General features: G+C 39.9%; 1 protein-coding gene across 1 annotated transcript; it reads right to left on the bottom strand.

Moving 5' to 3' along the window:
- Positions 1-7,176: 7,176 nt before the first annotated feature.
- On the bottom strand, positions 7,177-8,178 carry LOC135558238 (melanocortin receptor 4-like). The gene has a single exon (XM_064991965.1). It carries the CDS (start codon positions 8,176-8,178, stop codon positions 7,177-7,179), a length of 1,002 nt encoding a protein of 333 aa, XP_064848037.1.
- Positions 8,179-15,853: the final 7,675 nt, after the last annotated feature.

Below are 15,853 nucleotides of genomic sequence, written 5' to 3'. Positions count from 1 at the left end.
ATATGAATGTATACCCCCGCATGATGTAGCCTATTCCACACATCAATAACATTCAGTACTGCTATATAATGACTCAATGTGAATTACGGAACAGGTTTGTACCATAGACATATAGACACAACTTAGTCGTATGAAAGCTGCTTATACCATGGTCAGAGCCGTATATACTCTATATGATTCTGACCATGGTATTCTGTGTGTGCAGTCTTATTCAAGACCACTTCAACAACTTCATTCATTTCAATGAACCTACACACAGAGGGAATCATTCTCATTCCCCACCATTTCAATCCTAATCATTCCCTAAAATGTCCACCATAGACAACCTTGATTCCTCCTTCCACGGGACTCAGACCTGTATTCTGTATGCTGAGCTGTGTCCCAGGTCTTTCCTGTGCATTGTAAATGATGGTGTTGGACCGAGCATTGAGATGGACCTGTGTGCTCTGATTACTGATGCACCAACCAAGGCTGTTGGATCTTGACACCTTCCCTTCCCTCTGACCGGCATGTCTTAGCTGCCATGGATGGGATCAGGAAGGCTTCACCAACCACATTAAATTTGGATGAGCATGAATGACCAACGGTGGACACGCTCTAGTGATGCCTGCAAAAAAAGTCCCTAGTCAAAAAATTATATAGGATTCAAATTTTTCAAAATCTAATCATTTAGGAGTCCAATAGGACTGGTTCCATTGCATTCTTGTACTGGAATCCTATAAGATCTTATAGTATAAAATCCTATAAGGTAGAATCCCATATGAGTCCAATAGGACTGGTTTCAAAATCTGATAGGATTTTCTATTGGGTTTTTGTATTGTATTCCTATAGGATAAAATCCTATATGATAGAATCCTATAGGACTCCAATAGGACTGGTTCTAAAATCTGACAGGATTTTTCTATTGGTCATACTGCAAATGAACTTGCAGCCCTGAATCACTCCCATATTGTGACGGTGTGTTGAACAGGTTAAGAACCTCAGGGAATTATCACTGGTGTGAGTAGGCAAAGATACATTGTAGAATAATAGTGAAGACATCAAAACTATGAAATAACACATATGGAATCATTTTTAATAAATGATAGTATAACAATACAGTGACAATAAAATAGATACAAATGGCTACAACTTAGCTAGCTAGTCAGTTAGCAGCAAAATGTCGCTAACAGTTGTTTCTTAGCTAGCATAAAAACAAGTGCATAAAATGCTGCAACATGACAAGAATATGACTAAAACATAAGGAAACAAATACTGTACCCAGAGTTCTTGCATTCACAGTGAAGGATAAAACAGTTAGAATAAAACTGTTTGAATAAATTCTCTGCACCGCCACAGGTGTTGAGCTGAACTTGGGAGTTCGTGCTAGATGTGATGTCATCAGTCACTCTTAAAGGGACAGGCTTTCTTACAGGTGAATAAAACAGGAATTAATATAGAACTGTTGTTTCCAATCAACAAAAAATGTGTAATTCATGTTATTGTATTGTACTGGAACTTATGACAAAAACTATTATTTATTGGGTTCAATAAGGAAAACAAGTTTGAATAAGTTTCTGATTGGGGTGACAAAATCCTACAAGATTTACCAAAAACCTACAGGATTGTGAGAATCTTGGTCCAATAGGTTTAATTGTGATTCCCAATGAGAAAAAAGCAGTCCAATATAATTCCAATATGATTCTGACACAGGTGACACAATATCCTATAGGACTGCGAGAATCCTATAGGATCACTTTTTTTATTTCCAATAGGAAAAAAGTAGTCCAATAGGATTTTGATAGAGGTGACACAAAATCCTATAGGATTGTGAGAATCCTATGATATTCTATTGGGAAAAAAATGTACTGTCTGGAGAGCAGAGTCAGTGAAACATGAAAACTAGTTAAAGGGGCAATCTGTGATTGCTACATACGTTGTTTTTTTTTCATCATGAATGCCTGCTCTTTCCATGACACAGACTATCCAGGTAAATCCAGTTGATAGCTATGATCCCTTATTGATGTCCCTTGTTAAATCCACTTTAAATCAGTGTAGATGAAGAGGAGGGAACTGTGTGTACGGAACTGCAACGCTGCTGGATTTTTCATGCTAAACAGTTTCCCGTGTGTATCAAGAATGGTCCACCACGCAAAGGACATCCAGCCAACTTGACACAACTGTGGGAAGCATTGCAGTCAACATGGGCCAGCATCCTTATGGAACGCTTTAGACACCTTGTAGAGTCCATGTCCCAATAAATTGAGGTTGTTCTGAGGGTGAAAGGCGGGGGGAGGTTGGAACTTAATATTAGAAAGGTGTTCTTAATGTTTTGTACACAGTGTACAAAACATTAAGAACCCATTGATTCTTGAGGAATATAACTTAAAATGCCTCATGAGCTTAGTTCTAACTGTTGCAACGCATCAGAACCAAAATCCATTGTTTGTAAACAATGTAATAAAAACAACACTATACACTCAGTCCTTGCGTACATAGTGCTGTCTATGAATTTGAGAGTGGTTCCATTTTTCCAGCCCCATCCCATAGCTGTTTACCAAAAACCGTGGCAGGTGATGGCTTTGTTGTTGTTTGATCTGCAGATTGCCTCTTTAAGTGCAAACATGGATTGTGAGATCCAAGGTGAGCTAGTAATTGTAAATGTGGAAGTAGGCCCTGTGAAAACCTACAGAGATGAGTCAGCGACCTTCAAGCATTAAAGTTATGCAACTGTTTCTAATAAACCTGACGGCTGCTGGGTATAGTAGGTGACATCAAAGAGAGAGAGAGCATCATCATTGTTCTCTGCCTTTGAAAAAATGTCTTACTGACACCCAACTTCTCCCATTTTCTCATTTTCTGTTTTGCAGTCTGGCAGCTGTTGTTAAAACTGAAAATAAAACTGAGGTGACATCACACTAGTGCTCTAATAGAAGCCTAATTATAGCCACGGTCACTTTCTTTGTTTTGCTTATTTCAGACTCAGATATTTGTATATGGGGGTGATTTAATTGAATAAAATGTAATAAAATACTGCATAATAATTGAATTAAAACAGGCTAATAGATTGATGGAAAATCCTATTATATACTCTTCTGTTAAGAGACAGAGGATGGGCAACTTTGTCATCCAGTGCTTAACTCCACATCATCATTCGATACTGTAACTTTCAGCTCCTGCTCCAAAGAAAATTGTGTTAAGATCCACCTGTTCATTTATCCTGGCTAATAACTAGAACACAGCGGGCTGCCTGGCTCCCTAGTAGCTTTCAGTGAAATATGCTATTGTCAATACAAGGAACCAACTAAACAACCAAAGTCAATAAGAACAGATCAGCATGTCATTATCTATCCCTTGCTGTATCATTCCCAGTAGAGCTAACTGTTGTTTGACATTAGGAACTAGCCTATTAGAACAATGCTCTGCAGTTCCAGTTTTAAATCCATTCCATCAATCAAAATTAAATATAAGAAAATATTGGGAAGTGTATGTTTCTATCAAGGGTTAGTTTCCCTGACAACCATGCTATGCCACTAGCAAGCAACTTAAAACTGGAGAACAAGTAGAAATCTTGGTAAGATTTCACTTGCAACCTCAAAACGGTCAGAAGATTTCAATTGCAACCTAAAAACGTTCAAAACCTCAAAACACATCATTTAATTTCACACTAAATTAGGAATAAAAAAGTGATACGTAATCACATCCACTGGCAGCGGTTATTCATGTTTGGCACACTTAGAGAGTCATAGAGTCATAGTAAACATTGAAGGCAGAATGTTCCACAATGAATGAATATGCTAATCATCATCACCAAAATAATTCCACAGAAGATGCCTCATGAATAAGTGAAATCACATATCTACATAATATTCCAGTCACATCATAAAAAGAAGGAAACTACATCTGGAAATGAAATAGCTGGAAAATGTTTATCCTGAATAACATGCAGTCTACTTAATTGAAAGCATATTGATGCATTTTACTTGCACATAGCAGTGAAACAATATTGTATACCTCTCCTCTTGTCTTATAGCAGATTGCCTACAGCCAAGTAATACATGTTTTCATTCACTTCCTTGACTCTGTATAGCAGTAGGTTTAGTTCCTTTTTACATCACATATACATTCAGGTCCAAAATGATTGTCACCCTTGATAAAGACGAGCAAAAAAGAGCTATATTGTATGCCCAATTATTTTGAAAATGATATGGTTTTATGCTAATATAATTTAAAAAATATATAAATATTTTGTTTAAAGCTGCGACATGTAACTTTTTAGGCAACCTGACAAAATTCACATAGACATTTGAGTTTTAGATCTGTCATTCTCGTTGAAAGCAAATCTAAGAATCTGTTCTATGTAGGCTCTTTCTATGCTTCCCATTTTTAAGTTTTGTTTTTGCTTCTTTTACTTTCGGTTTTGTACACCAGCTTCAAACAGCTGAAAATACTTTTGGTTATGGAAAATATATTTCACAGCGGTTTAGATGCTACAATGATTCTCTACACTATACTAGCTTGTTTTGTCACATAAACACAAATTAGGTGAACAATTCCAATTTTAACAACCGGGAAATGGCGGAGCGATTTTTGCATAGTGCATCTTTAACAAGTAATACATGTTCTTCTGAAAAAGATAAGAATACAAATTATTGGCACCCTTGATAAAGACAAGCAAAACAGACGGTTTAAAATAAATAATACAAATACTGAGCTATATTGTATGCAAAAACAATTGGGAAAATGATATGCTTAACAAGTAATAAATGTTTTTCTGAAAAAGATATGAGTCAAAATAGCCCCATAACATCAAAGATCCACCACCATATTTTACAGTAGGTATGGGGTTATTTTCTATATATGATTCCTATTTTTTACGCCAAACCCACCACTAGTGTGGCCAAAGAGTTCTATGTTCCTGTCATCTGACTATAGCCCTGGTTCCAATCAAAGCCTCAATGCCATTTAGCAAACTCCAGGATTTTACATTTGTTGAATGACATGAAAATAGAGCTCTATGGCCACGCACATCAGTGGTGGGATTGGCATCGAAATTAGGAATCATATGCGGAAAATAACCCCAAACCTACTCTAAAATGTTGTGGTGGTGGATCTTTGATGTTATTGGGCTATTTTGCTTCTACTGGTTGTGGGGCACTTGCTAAGGTTTAGAGCATCATGAACCCAGTACCAGAAAATGTTATCCAAAAACCTGGTTGCATCTGCCAGGAGGCTAAAATGTGGCTATAAGTGGATCTTCCAGCAAGACAATAACACTACGGTTTGAACTGATTTGGGCTCAGGCGAAAGATATCAATGATCTGAAAGGATTCTGTATGGAGGAATGGTCTAATATCCTCCCAATGCATTCTCCAATCTCATAAAGCATTATAGAAAAAGGCTCAGTGCCATTATCCTCATAAGGTGAGGTATTGAAAGGTACTGAAAACAGGAGTGCCAATAATATTGACCCCTATCTTTTTGAGAAAAACATTTATTATTAAACAAAATCTCTTTTTTTTTCATTGTTTTAGGGTAAAAATATTTAATTTTCAGGGGGGGTTGCATACAATATAGCTTACTATTTAAACTCAGCAAAAAAAGAAATGTCCCTTTTTCAGGACCCAGTCTTTCAAAGATTATTCGTAAGATCTTCTTTGTAAAGAGTTTAAACATTGTTTCCCATGCTTGTTCAATGAAGCATTAACAATTAATGAACATGCACCTGTGGAACGGTTGTTAAGACACTAACAGCTTACAGACGGTAAGCAATTAAGGTCACAGTTATGAAAATTTAGGACACTAAAGAGGCATTTCTACTGACTCTGAAAAACACCAAAAGAAAGATGTCCAGGGTCCCTGCTCATCTGCGTGAACGTGTGTTAGGCATGCTGTAAGGAGGCATGAGGATTGCAGATATGGCCAGGGCAATAAATTGCAATGTCCGTACTGTGAGACGCCTAAGACAGCGCTACAGGGAGACAGGACGGACAGCTGATCATCCTCGCAGTGGCAGACCACGTGTAACAATACCTGCACAGGATCGGTACATGCGAACATTACACCTGCGGGACAAGTACAGGATGGCAACAACAACTGCCACAGTCCCTCCATCAGTGCTCAGACTGTCCGCAATAGGCTGAGAGAGGCTGGACTGGGGGCTTCTAGGCCTGTTGTAAGGCAGGTCCTCACCAATGGGCACAAACCCACCGTCGCTGGACCAGACAGGACTGGCAAAAAGTGCTCTTCTCTGATGATTCACGGTTTTGTCCCACCAGGGGTGATAGTCGGATTCACATTTTCCATGGAAGGAATGAGCATTACACAGAGGCCTGTACTCCGGAACAGGATCAATTTGGAGATGGAGGGTCCGTCATGGTCTGGGGCGTGGTGTCACAGGATCATCGGACTAAGCTTGTTGTCATTGCAGGTAATCTCAACGCTGTTCATTACAGGGACAGTTACAGAGGTCTAGGGCCATTCCCCCCAGAAATGTCCGGGAACTTGCAGGTGCCTTTGTGGAAGAGAGGGGTAACATCTCACAACAAGAACTGGCAAATCTGGTGCAGTCCATGAGGAGGAGATGCACTGCACTACTTAATGCAGCTGGTGGCCACACCAGATACTGACACCCCCTTTGTTCAGGGACACATTACACCATTTCTGTTAGTCACATGTCTGTGGGACTTGTTCAGTCTATGTCTCAGTTGTTGAACCTTGTTATGTTCATACAAATATTTACACATGTTAAGTTAGCTGAAATTAAACACAGTTGACATTGAGAAGACATTTGTTTTTTTGCTGAGTTTATATTATTTTTCATTTATTTATTTTTTGCTCAACTTTATCAATATAGGGGGGGGACATGTTTTAACAAGTAATAAATGTTTTTCTCAAAAAGATAGGAATCCAAATTATTGGAATCCTTGATAAAGACAAGCAAAAAAACTACTCACAAACCTCTATGTAATGATAGCCATTACATGTGTTGACTCAATAGTTTGTGTGGTAGTGAGATAAATCTATCAATATGTAGTTACATTAGTCATGTTCAACTATATTGCAATTGTTATTTGGCTCATAAGGCAAAAATGAAAAGTTGTCCTTATTTACAGATATTATAATACTGTTTCTTTGAAACTGTCCCTGATAGTTCACATACAGTATTTCCATAAGGTTCATTATCTGCTGGGAATTTCACACAGAGACACACAGAGAGGCAATATCATACCAGCAGCAGAAGATCTCCTTGAAGGTCTTCCTCATCTCCTGGCTCCTGAAGGCGTAGATTAGCGGGTCGATGACAGAGTTACACATGATGAGAATGAGGTACAAGTTGAAGTGAGACATGAAGCACATACAGTAGGGGTTCCTGGGGCAGGAGATCATGAGGATGAGATGGAGGAAGAAGGGCGCCCAGCACACTATGAACACCCCCAGGAGGATGGTGAGGGTGATGGCCCCCTTCATGTTGGCTGCCTGCCAGATGGGGCCGTTGCCCGGCAGAGCGGCAATCCTCTTCATGTGCAGACGTGCCAGCATGAACATGTGGACGTACAGCGAGGCCATGAGCACCAGCATGCTGAAGAACATGATGATGAGGCAGATGAGGACGGTAGTGCTCTCCGAGTAGACGATGAAGAGGACGCCCGACACTGTGCAGAAGGTCCAGATGCTGGTGATGATGGCGGCAGCCCGGCGCACGGTCATAATGTTGTGGTAGCGTAGTGCGTAGAAGATAGTCACGTAACGGTCAACAGCGATGGCCAGCAGGCTCCAGATAGACGCCAGCAGGGAACTACAGATCATGGAGTCAAACACGTTGTCCATGCTCTTGATCATGCCACCGCCGATCCCCAAGTTGCCATCAGTGATCATCGCCATGACAATGGTCTCAGTGGCGTTGGAGACGCTGACCAGCATGTCCGCCACAGCCAGGGAACAGATGAAGAAGTACATGGGAGAGTGAAGATTCTTGTTCTTGATGATGGCGGCAATAACCAGGATGTTCTCCAGCAGGCTGACGATGCCCAGCGTGAGGAAGACCTCAGTGGAGATGAGCAGCTGCTCGTAACACCCAGGCAAACCACGGAATCTCTCCGCCATAGCCTGGGGCTGCTGATTGCTGAAAGGTAGAGCTCCAGAGCTGTGGTTCCGTAGGTGGAATGATCCATGGTGATGCTGGTGCGTGGCATTCATTGTTTTTGTAGGGTCTCTTCAGTCAGCACTCTTCAGCACACTTCATTCTTCATTATTCCCTTAATATGTCCAAAGAGTTTCTGTGCCTAACGAGGAGCTGCTGCCTTAAAGCGCTTCAGCTTCGAGTGCCAGGCAGACACTGGGCAGTGAAGTATATAGTCTGAGACATTGGGAGGCAGTCCGATCCGTGACCGCAGGTGGCCGTTTGCCTCTAGCTCAGACTCCACTGGCAGGAAAGCCTCATCATCCTCTAGACTCACGCTGCCATCTATTTACCACAGCTTCAGCCAGAGAGGTATCTGAGAAAGAGAGGAGAAGAGAGCAGGGTAGAGAGAGAGAGGGGGGGGTAAGTGAGAGCGAGAGAATGGAGAGAGAAGGAGAAAGGGAGAGAGAGAGAGAGAGGGGGGGAGGCAGAGAGTTTGAGAGATACATGGAAAGAGTGTGTGTGTCTGAGTGAGTGAGTGAGTGAGTGAGTGAGTGAGTGAGTGGTGAGTGAGTGAGTGAGTGAGTGAGTGAGTGAGTGAGTGAGTGAGTGAGTGAATGAGTGAGTGGCTAAGTCCAGAGAGTTTGAGACACTAACTGAAAGAATAGGTATTAAAGCACACACAGACAGCCAGATCTTCACTTAGCAGAATCATTCTCACTTTTCCTTCAGACACCCCTCAGCAATCTCATCCCTAACTCTCCCCTGTCTCTCAGCCAATGAGGGGATGTTTACAAGGGTGGGCATCATATCTGGAGGATGTTCTTGGTCTGACATGGAGATAGGTATGACTAGCCCTGCCCTGCTGCCCCTCACCTCACAGCACATACAGGTTGTCCTTCTAGCATATGTCAAATTAATCAATCTAATTTATGGTTTTATCAATGTCAGCGATGTGAGTCTTTATTTTAAGGTGTTTTAAAAAAGCCTTCACAGTGGTGATTTAAATGTATCAATAACATTTAGAAACTGTATTCTAACTGCCACTATGTTTCAAGCAATCAGCTTTACTGGAAATGCTCTTGTAACCTACTCATTAATCCCCAGTTGCTGAATATATCACATTGTCATGCAGCCTCCTCATCTGTCCTAAAATGAATCCCACCTCTGACTCAGTCAGTGCCTTCCAGCGCTTTGGGCTGGCTCTCTGGCCTATCGATTACACCCCTTGATGTCTGACACATACACAGGCATGGACACACGCACACATGCATACGCACAGGTGTGGCAAAAGTTAGGAGATAAAGTATCTAATCAATGGAAGATGGAATTAAAATTACAGAATTAAGTTGAAGGAGAAGAATAGGCTACAACAACCAAGACGTTGGTTGCTGTCTCTCCGTCTCTTCTCCCCGTGTTACACGCTCACAGTATGGCCCCTCCCCGCCTGCTTGAGCGGCACCACTCTCTCCATCTCGCGCTTTATCAGCTCTGGTTAAAAAGTAGCTTAAAAGGTACTTTTCTGCTGCTTCCCTCACTCAGGTCGGACCGGGTCTGGATCCAACCAGGTCTATACGGAACGACTCTAGTTGTCCTCCGTCCATTTGGAACGGGTCTCTAAATTTATTTATGCATATCGGGTCTGGGTGGGAAAGCCCCTGGTCCATTTTGCAAAGAGACCAACTTTTAGACCTGTGAAGACCTCTAGAAGAAAGGTAACTTGCTAACAAGGCTCAATTAGCTTATGTCCACATTTTCAACAGTAGGCATCTATAGAGATCAAATGACTGAGCAAATAATTGAATACGCAAGTGGTCATGTGATCAGGGATATAAGAATATACAAGGCAGACTGATCTAGTGGGTTAGATGATTATTGAGTCATTGCTACAGGCTATTCTTGACATCAAAGCATTGTCTGGAACGTGAATTGAGAAACTGAGCCGAGCCACAAACGGATCACTTTGGCTAATAATGTGTGTTCTTTCCAGCCTTTTTAATGAATCTGCCACTGTTTCACACTGGCATTGTTTTGAATGATTAGCCAGCAGTCTGTATAGACAGAGATGGCCAAAGTCCATCGTCAGTCCCCTGTGGTACAGCCCCACTATTGGAGGATTGATCCGCACCAAATGTCAGTGAGCCAATCAATGAGTCAGCTTGAAAGCTACTGTCTGTAAATGGGCCAATGAAGCTGCAGGTGTTCCAAAAGCGTGTCAGAGAACTGGTATGAGTCAACTATTTGATTTGTACTATGAAAAAACACATATGGAATCATGTAGTAACCAAAATATATTATAGATTCTTCAAAGTAGCCACCCTTTGCCTTGATGACAGCTTTGCACACTCTTGACATTCTCTCAACCAGCTACACCTGGAATGCTTTTCCAACAATCTTGAAGGATTATGTTATTTCATAGTTTTGATGTCTTCACTATTATTCTACAATGTAGAAAATAGTAAAAAATAAAGAAAAACCCTTGAATGAGTAGGTGTGTCCAAACTTATGACTGTTTAAGTATGGTCTGTTAATTATATGGGCTGGCTAGCTAGATAGCTAGCTAACAAGCTAGCAACAAACCAGAGCAGAGGGCCATACACTACTCTAAACCCCAATGTTCCCATCTTGAGGCTCTATTTGGATGATAAAGATGTAAAGCCACATTTTTTGGATGAACCGATATTCATTTGACAGTCTAGTGGGAGGGTTACAGCCAGAAGAAGGGGACAATGGATGGGGCAAGATCTTGGAGATACTAGTGTTTGTCTACTGGCTGGCCAATGCCACATCATACCACATTGTTTCTGATGTCTTTGGAATCTGTCATTACCATATATTAATTGCTGCGATGTCATGCAGACTGACATTTTTGTGTTTATATCTTTTCATAACAGCAAGAACAAGTTTGATGTCGGACAACAATAGAATATTAATGATTTAATGCGTGCCAAAGCCAGTAAGATGAAAGGGGACGTTTTATACTGAAGCACTGATGGGAGTTTAAAACATAATACTGCATTGATGATTACCTCAGCTGGCAAAAATAAAAGTACAGGCTTGTTACCGGCAATACCTCGCAGATAAAAATGTGGTAAAAAGGAAGACTGCATGCTACTGTAAAGATGGATGGTTTTCATCTTGGTATGAATGGGATAAGACAGTATGTCACACTTGAAATTCAGGAAGCTCAAGGTTAGATTACATATAATATTCTTTAAATCCTGCATTCAGTATTTTCCGACAGCTTTGTTACATCTTTCGATCCCATTTGAGGTATTCTGATGTTACCTCAAATTATCATGAATGTATGGAAATGGGAAAAGAGAAGAGTCACATTCAATGAGGCCTAAACACTGCTAGACACAAAAGTATAGTATTTTTTTTTACCATAAATCATAATTACTCTGTCTTATGTCAATTGTTGTAGAGGTCAGGATGGTTTGCAGAATTACCTAACTGTAACAGTATGTACTAGGCGTCATCCAAGGCCACCTTAAGTGGGTTTCTAATAGAGAGGTTGGCTTCACGTACATAAGGCATCACTCAGTATCACTCGCCAACAAATGTACGTATTTTGGAAAAAGTGTTTATTTTTCAGAGATAGCTTCAGTTAAAGCAAAAATATATATATTTCTGTAAATGTCTCTTCTTGATTTCACCTTAAAATCCTACTACTTGCAACTCAAATACATTAGGAAATTACAGAGCCCTACCAAGCTGCTGAGAGGTCAAGAGGGTCATACCAGCAATTCCATGTTAGGAGGGTAATTTGGATAGCATTTGTACTCATCTCAATATTGCATAAATTACTATAGATATGCTTTAATGGATTTTATAGAAGGGTAATTAGAACAAATAATGGTAATTTGGTGTGTCCTAAAATGAATATTCATGTATAGTACAATGTACCCCAAAACAGTTCTCTTAAATTTGAAATCATCTAGGTTTTTTCATCATATTTCACACATATTCTGACTACCTTTTGAGATATATTCAGACTACATTTTTGAATTGCTATTATAGGAATTATTTTTTAATTCAGTCATGAAATGCTGTCTATCCAATTTGTTGCATAATACTGTGTTGTCAACCACTCAATCATATTTTCGACCAAAGAGATTTTAATGACAATGTTTTTTTAATGACAGTTAGTACCTTATATTGACTGATCAACCACCTGGTTCAGCACATCCAGAATTCATACTTTTTGGCCTTTTAACAAATGTTGAACTATTTATTTACACATTCCTACTCTTCAAGGTCTCTACTAACAGGAATGGTGCAATATTTACCCCTCACCAACTGAATTCCTGTTTTTTATCCCATATCTTTGGTGACTGATTTTGAGTTTTCATACAGCCCTCTGAGCGGGCAAAGTTAGATTGCCACAACACTCAATCCAAAAGGTACACATGATGTAAATTGATGCAGGAGGGCTGGTGAGTTGAACAATCAAGTTCAGGTGATTATTTTTTTTATATCCACTGTCAAAACATGCTCTACCAGCCGGATTAGAAAACAGTTAAAGGGTTAACACAGAAACCCTCCATCGTTCCAGTCAGTTGCCATGGCTGCAGGGCGATGTGGGCACTTTCCAAGAATCTGCTAAACCATCCACAGGTTGATCATTTCAGGGGACTCATATAATCCATCAGCAGCACCCATCCATTCATGTACATAGAAATATCCCTATTTTTAGAATCCTTAGTATCCTTCTGTTTTTCCTCTGATATTTTACTAATTCATGCTTTGTCAGTGACTCTCTGCTTTGTTTTGATACAAGGGTGGAGTTAGTTTCTGTGTTCTGGGCTGGGAAAAGCTGGTGAAAGAAAGGCACTGTCCTTTCTCTTTTGTGTGCTCATGAACAAGGCCAACTTCAATCCCTATTTCAGAAGTTCAGCACTAAAGCCCAATTGGAATTTATTCGCAATGTTCAAGCGGCGGAGATTACATTCACGGTAAACGCTGCATACGTCTCGATGCAGATTTAATAGAGCCCTTAGAAGCTGTACATGGCTGCAACATCAATGGTAATAAATCACAAAAGCAATGGTGGAAGAATAGCTTTTTCAAAGAGTTTATCGGTCTTACCTTTATTACTACATGGAGATAATTTGAGGTTTTCAATCACCTTTTCTGAGAGACCTGAATAGACTCATATGTATTGGGTGGAGAAAACATACAGATTCTCCTGAGCCATATACTGTATTTAGTTATTACAGTATGTTATTTTTCTAAATGGCTCTTCCTATCTCCAAGTGAGTTTCACAGCCTTTAACAAGAGGCTACCACGTTGTAATGCTCTTCTCAGTGAGAATCTAGATTACCAACATTCCAAGAGTAACAGATTCATTCATCTGAGTAAAACAACGTGTATCAAGAAAGAAATTCCCCTCTATATTTATTAAACATGCAATATCACAAAGCAATAATTATTTTGCTGTCCTATGAACTCAGTTGCCAGTTTGAATATAATAATGATATGGTGTCCTCAGACCAAAAAAAGGAACGCTTCCCAACAGTCTCTTTTTGACACGTCACAGTGTCTCTATGCAGGTTGAGTAGCGCACACAAACACATTTTGAGCCAAATCATTACACACAAAAGAACAACAAAGGACCAAATCGGCGACAATTAATTGATGGGGTGGCTGTGATTGAAAACCCTTGTGTCATTATACGCCCGCAACCATGCCTACTGTAGATCCTCCAGGGGGTTATATAATCGACAGAACCATGCCAGGTGCATCTCATGGATGTGCAGATACAGGACAAACATAGCTCCCAGAACTCAATCATATATGGGCTCATTATGGATTACTTGCTGCTGCCAGGTAAGAGTCAAATGAGCATGAAATCCAATATTTAGATGTATCTGTATGGAGTTATGCCAATTATGTCATAATTACATATTTTGTATACTATATGTGCATATGTATTTATTTATTTTTTTCTTCGGGTTTCTCATTTATGATATCGATGAGCAAGACAACTTATTTGTAGCATATCTATCTATTTGCACAACATTTTGGACTCACATGGTACACATGGTAAGTAAATGCAAATCCAACATGATCTTGTTGGGAACTCTACTTAGTTGGTTTAATGTGTACCAATTACTTTGCAGTTATACGTTTTTCTGTATAGCTGCACACACACACAAACGTCCCTCCAGGCCGGTCTCACCATCTCTTTGCAGTCTGCTTATTTCTCTGACCTGGACCTTGGTTACATTATGATTCTTCAAATGGGCAGACTGGGTAACGCAAAAAACTTTGCTCCAGATCACATGGCCTGAGTCTACTGTTTCAATATATGAATATACGGGTAACAATTAGATTCTTATGCAGATTACAATAAATTACTATTATGCTTCTTCTCACCCTGCCCTCACGCCCCACTCCAATCTTTACTTTACAGGCCTTTGCATGAATTTAAATGTAAAAATTCAAAGAACTCCTCACAACAATATAGACATGTCAATATAGACATGTCAATATTGGTATTGGATCATCATGTACACTGGGTTTATTTGTTCCAGAAATCATCATAGCAAATTCTAAACCAGGTGTGCAGGTTTTGGCAGAGAGTAAACAGAGAAGCTCCTCTGGCAATATCAATGCTCCAGGCAAGTGGTAACCAGTACCTTCAGAATGTATTCATACCCCTTGACTTATTCCAAATTTTTTTGTGTTACAGCCTGAATTCAACATGTATTAAATATTTGTTTTTTCTCACCCATCTACACACAATACCCCATAATGACAAAGTAAAACCATGTTTTTAGAAATGTTAGCAAATTTATTGAAAATCAAATAGATAAATATCCAATTTACACAAGTATTCATACACCAATACATTTTATAAATACATTTTGCAGTGATTACAGCTGTGAGTCTTTCTTGGTAAGTCTCTAAGAGCTTTGCACAGCTGGATTGTACAATAATAGGACATTTAATTATTTAAATTCTTTAAGCTCTGTCAAGTTGGTTATTGATCATTGATAGACAACTATATTTAAGTCTTGCCATAGATTTTCTGTCACGCCCTGACCTTAGAGATGTCTCTATTTTGGTTTGTCAGGGCGTGAGTTGGGGTGTGCATTCTAAGTTTTGTGTTTCTATGATTTTCTATGTTTTGGCCGGGTATGGTTCTCACTCAGGGACAGCTGTCTATCGTTGTCTCGGATTGGGAACCATACTTAGGTACCCTTTTTCCCACCTGTGTTTGTGGGGGGTTAACTTTGTTTGATGGCACATAGCCTTAAGCTTCACGGTTTGTTTTGTATGGTTTATTGTTTTTTGTTGGCGTCATTCTTAAATTAAGTAAAATGGACACTCACCACGCTGCACCTTGGTCCTCATCCTTCAACAGCCATGACATTTTCAAGTGGATTTAAGTCAAAACTGTAACTAGGCCAGTGGAGGCTCCTCAGAGGAGGACCATCCTCAGTGAATTTCTTTTATTTTTTATTATTGTAAAACATTGAAATAGTGATCATTTTAGTGTAACTATACTAAATATAATCACGTCACCAAATAATTGATTAAACCACACTATTTTGCAAAGAAGGTCTATAGTAGCCTCAACAGCACTCTGTAGGGTAGCACCATGGTGTAGCCGGAGTACAGCTAGCTTCCATCCTCCGGTGAGTACATTGACTTCAATATAAAAACCTAGGAGGCTCATGGTTCTCACCCCTTCCATAGACATACACAGTAATTATGACAACTTCCGGAGGATGTCCTCCAGC

Source organism: Oncorhynchus masou, chromosome 17 (assembly GCF_036934945.1).
Source record: "Oncorhynchus masou masou isolate Uvic2021 chromosome 17, UVic_Omas_1.1, whole genome shotgun sequence".
Classification (NCBI taxonomy): Eukaryota; Metazoa; Chordata; class Actinopteri; order Salmoniformes; family Salmonidae; genus Oncorhynchus; species Oncorhynchus masou.
This window is presented reverse-complemented; position numbering and strand designations above follow the sequence as displayed.

Bases quoted from the DNA above. Each gene is read 5' to 3' on its own strand.
- LOC135558238 (XM_064991965.1), bottom strand. From the start codon at position 8,178: ATGAATGCCACGCACCAGCATCACCATGGATCATTCCACCTACGGAAC.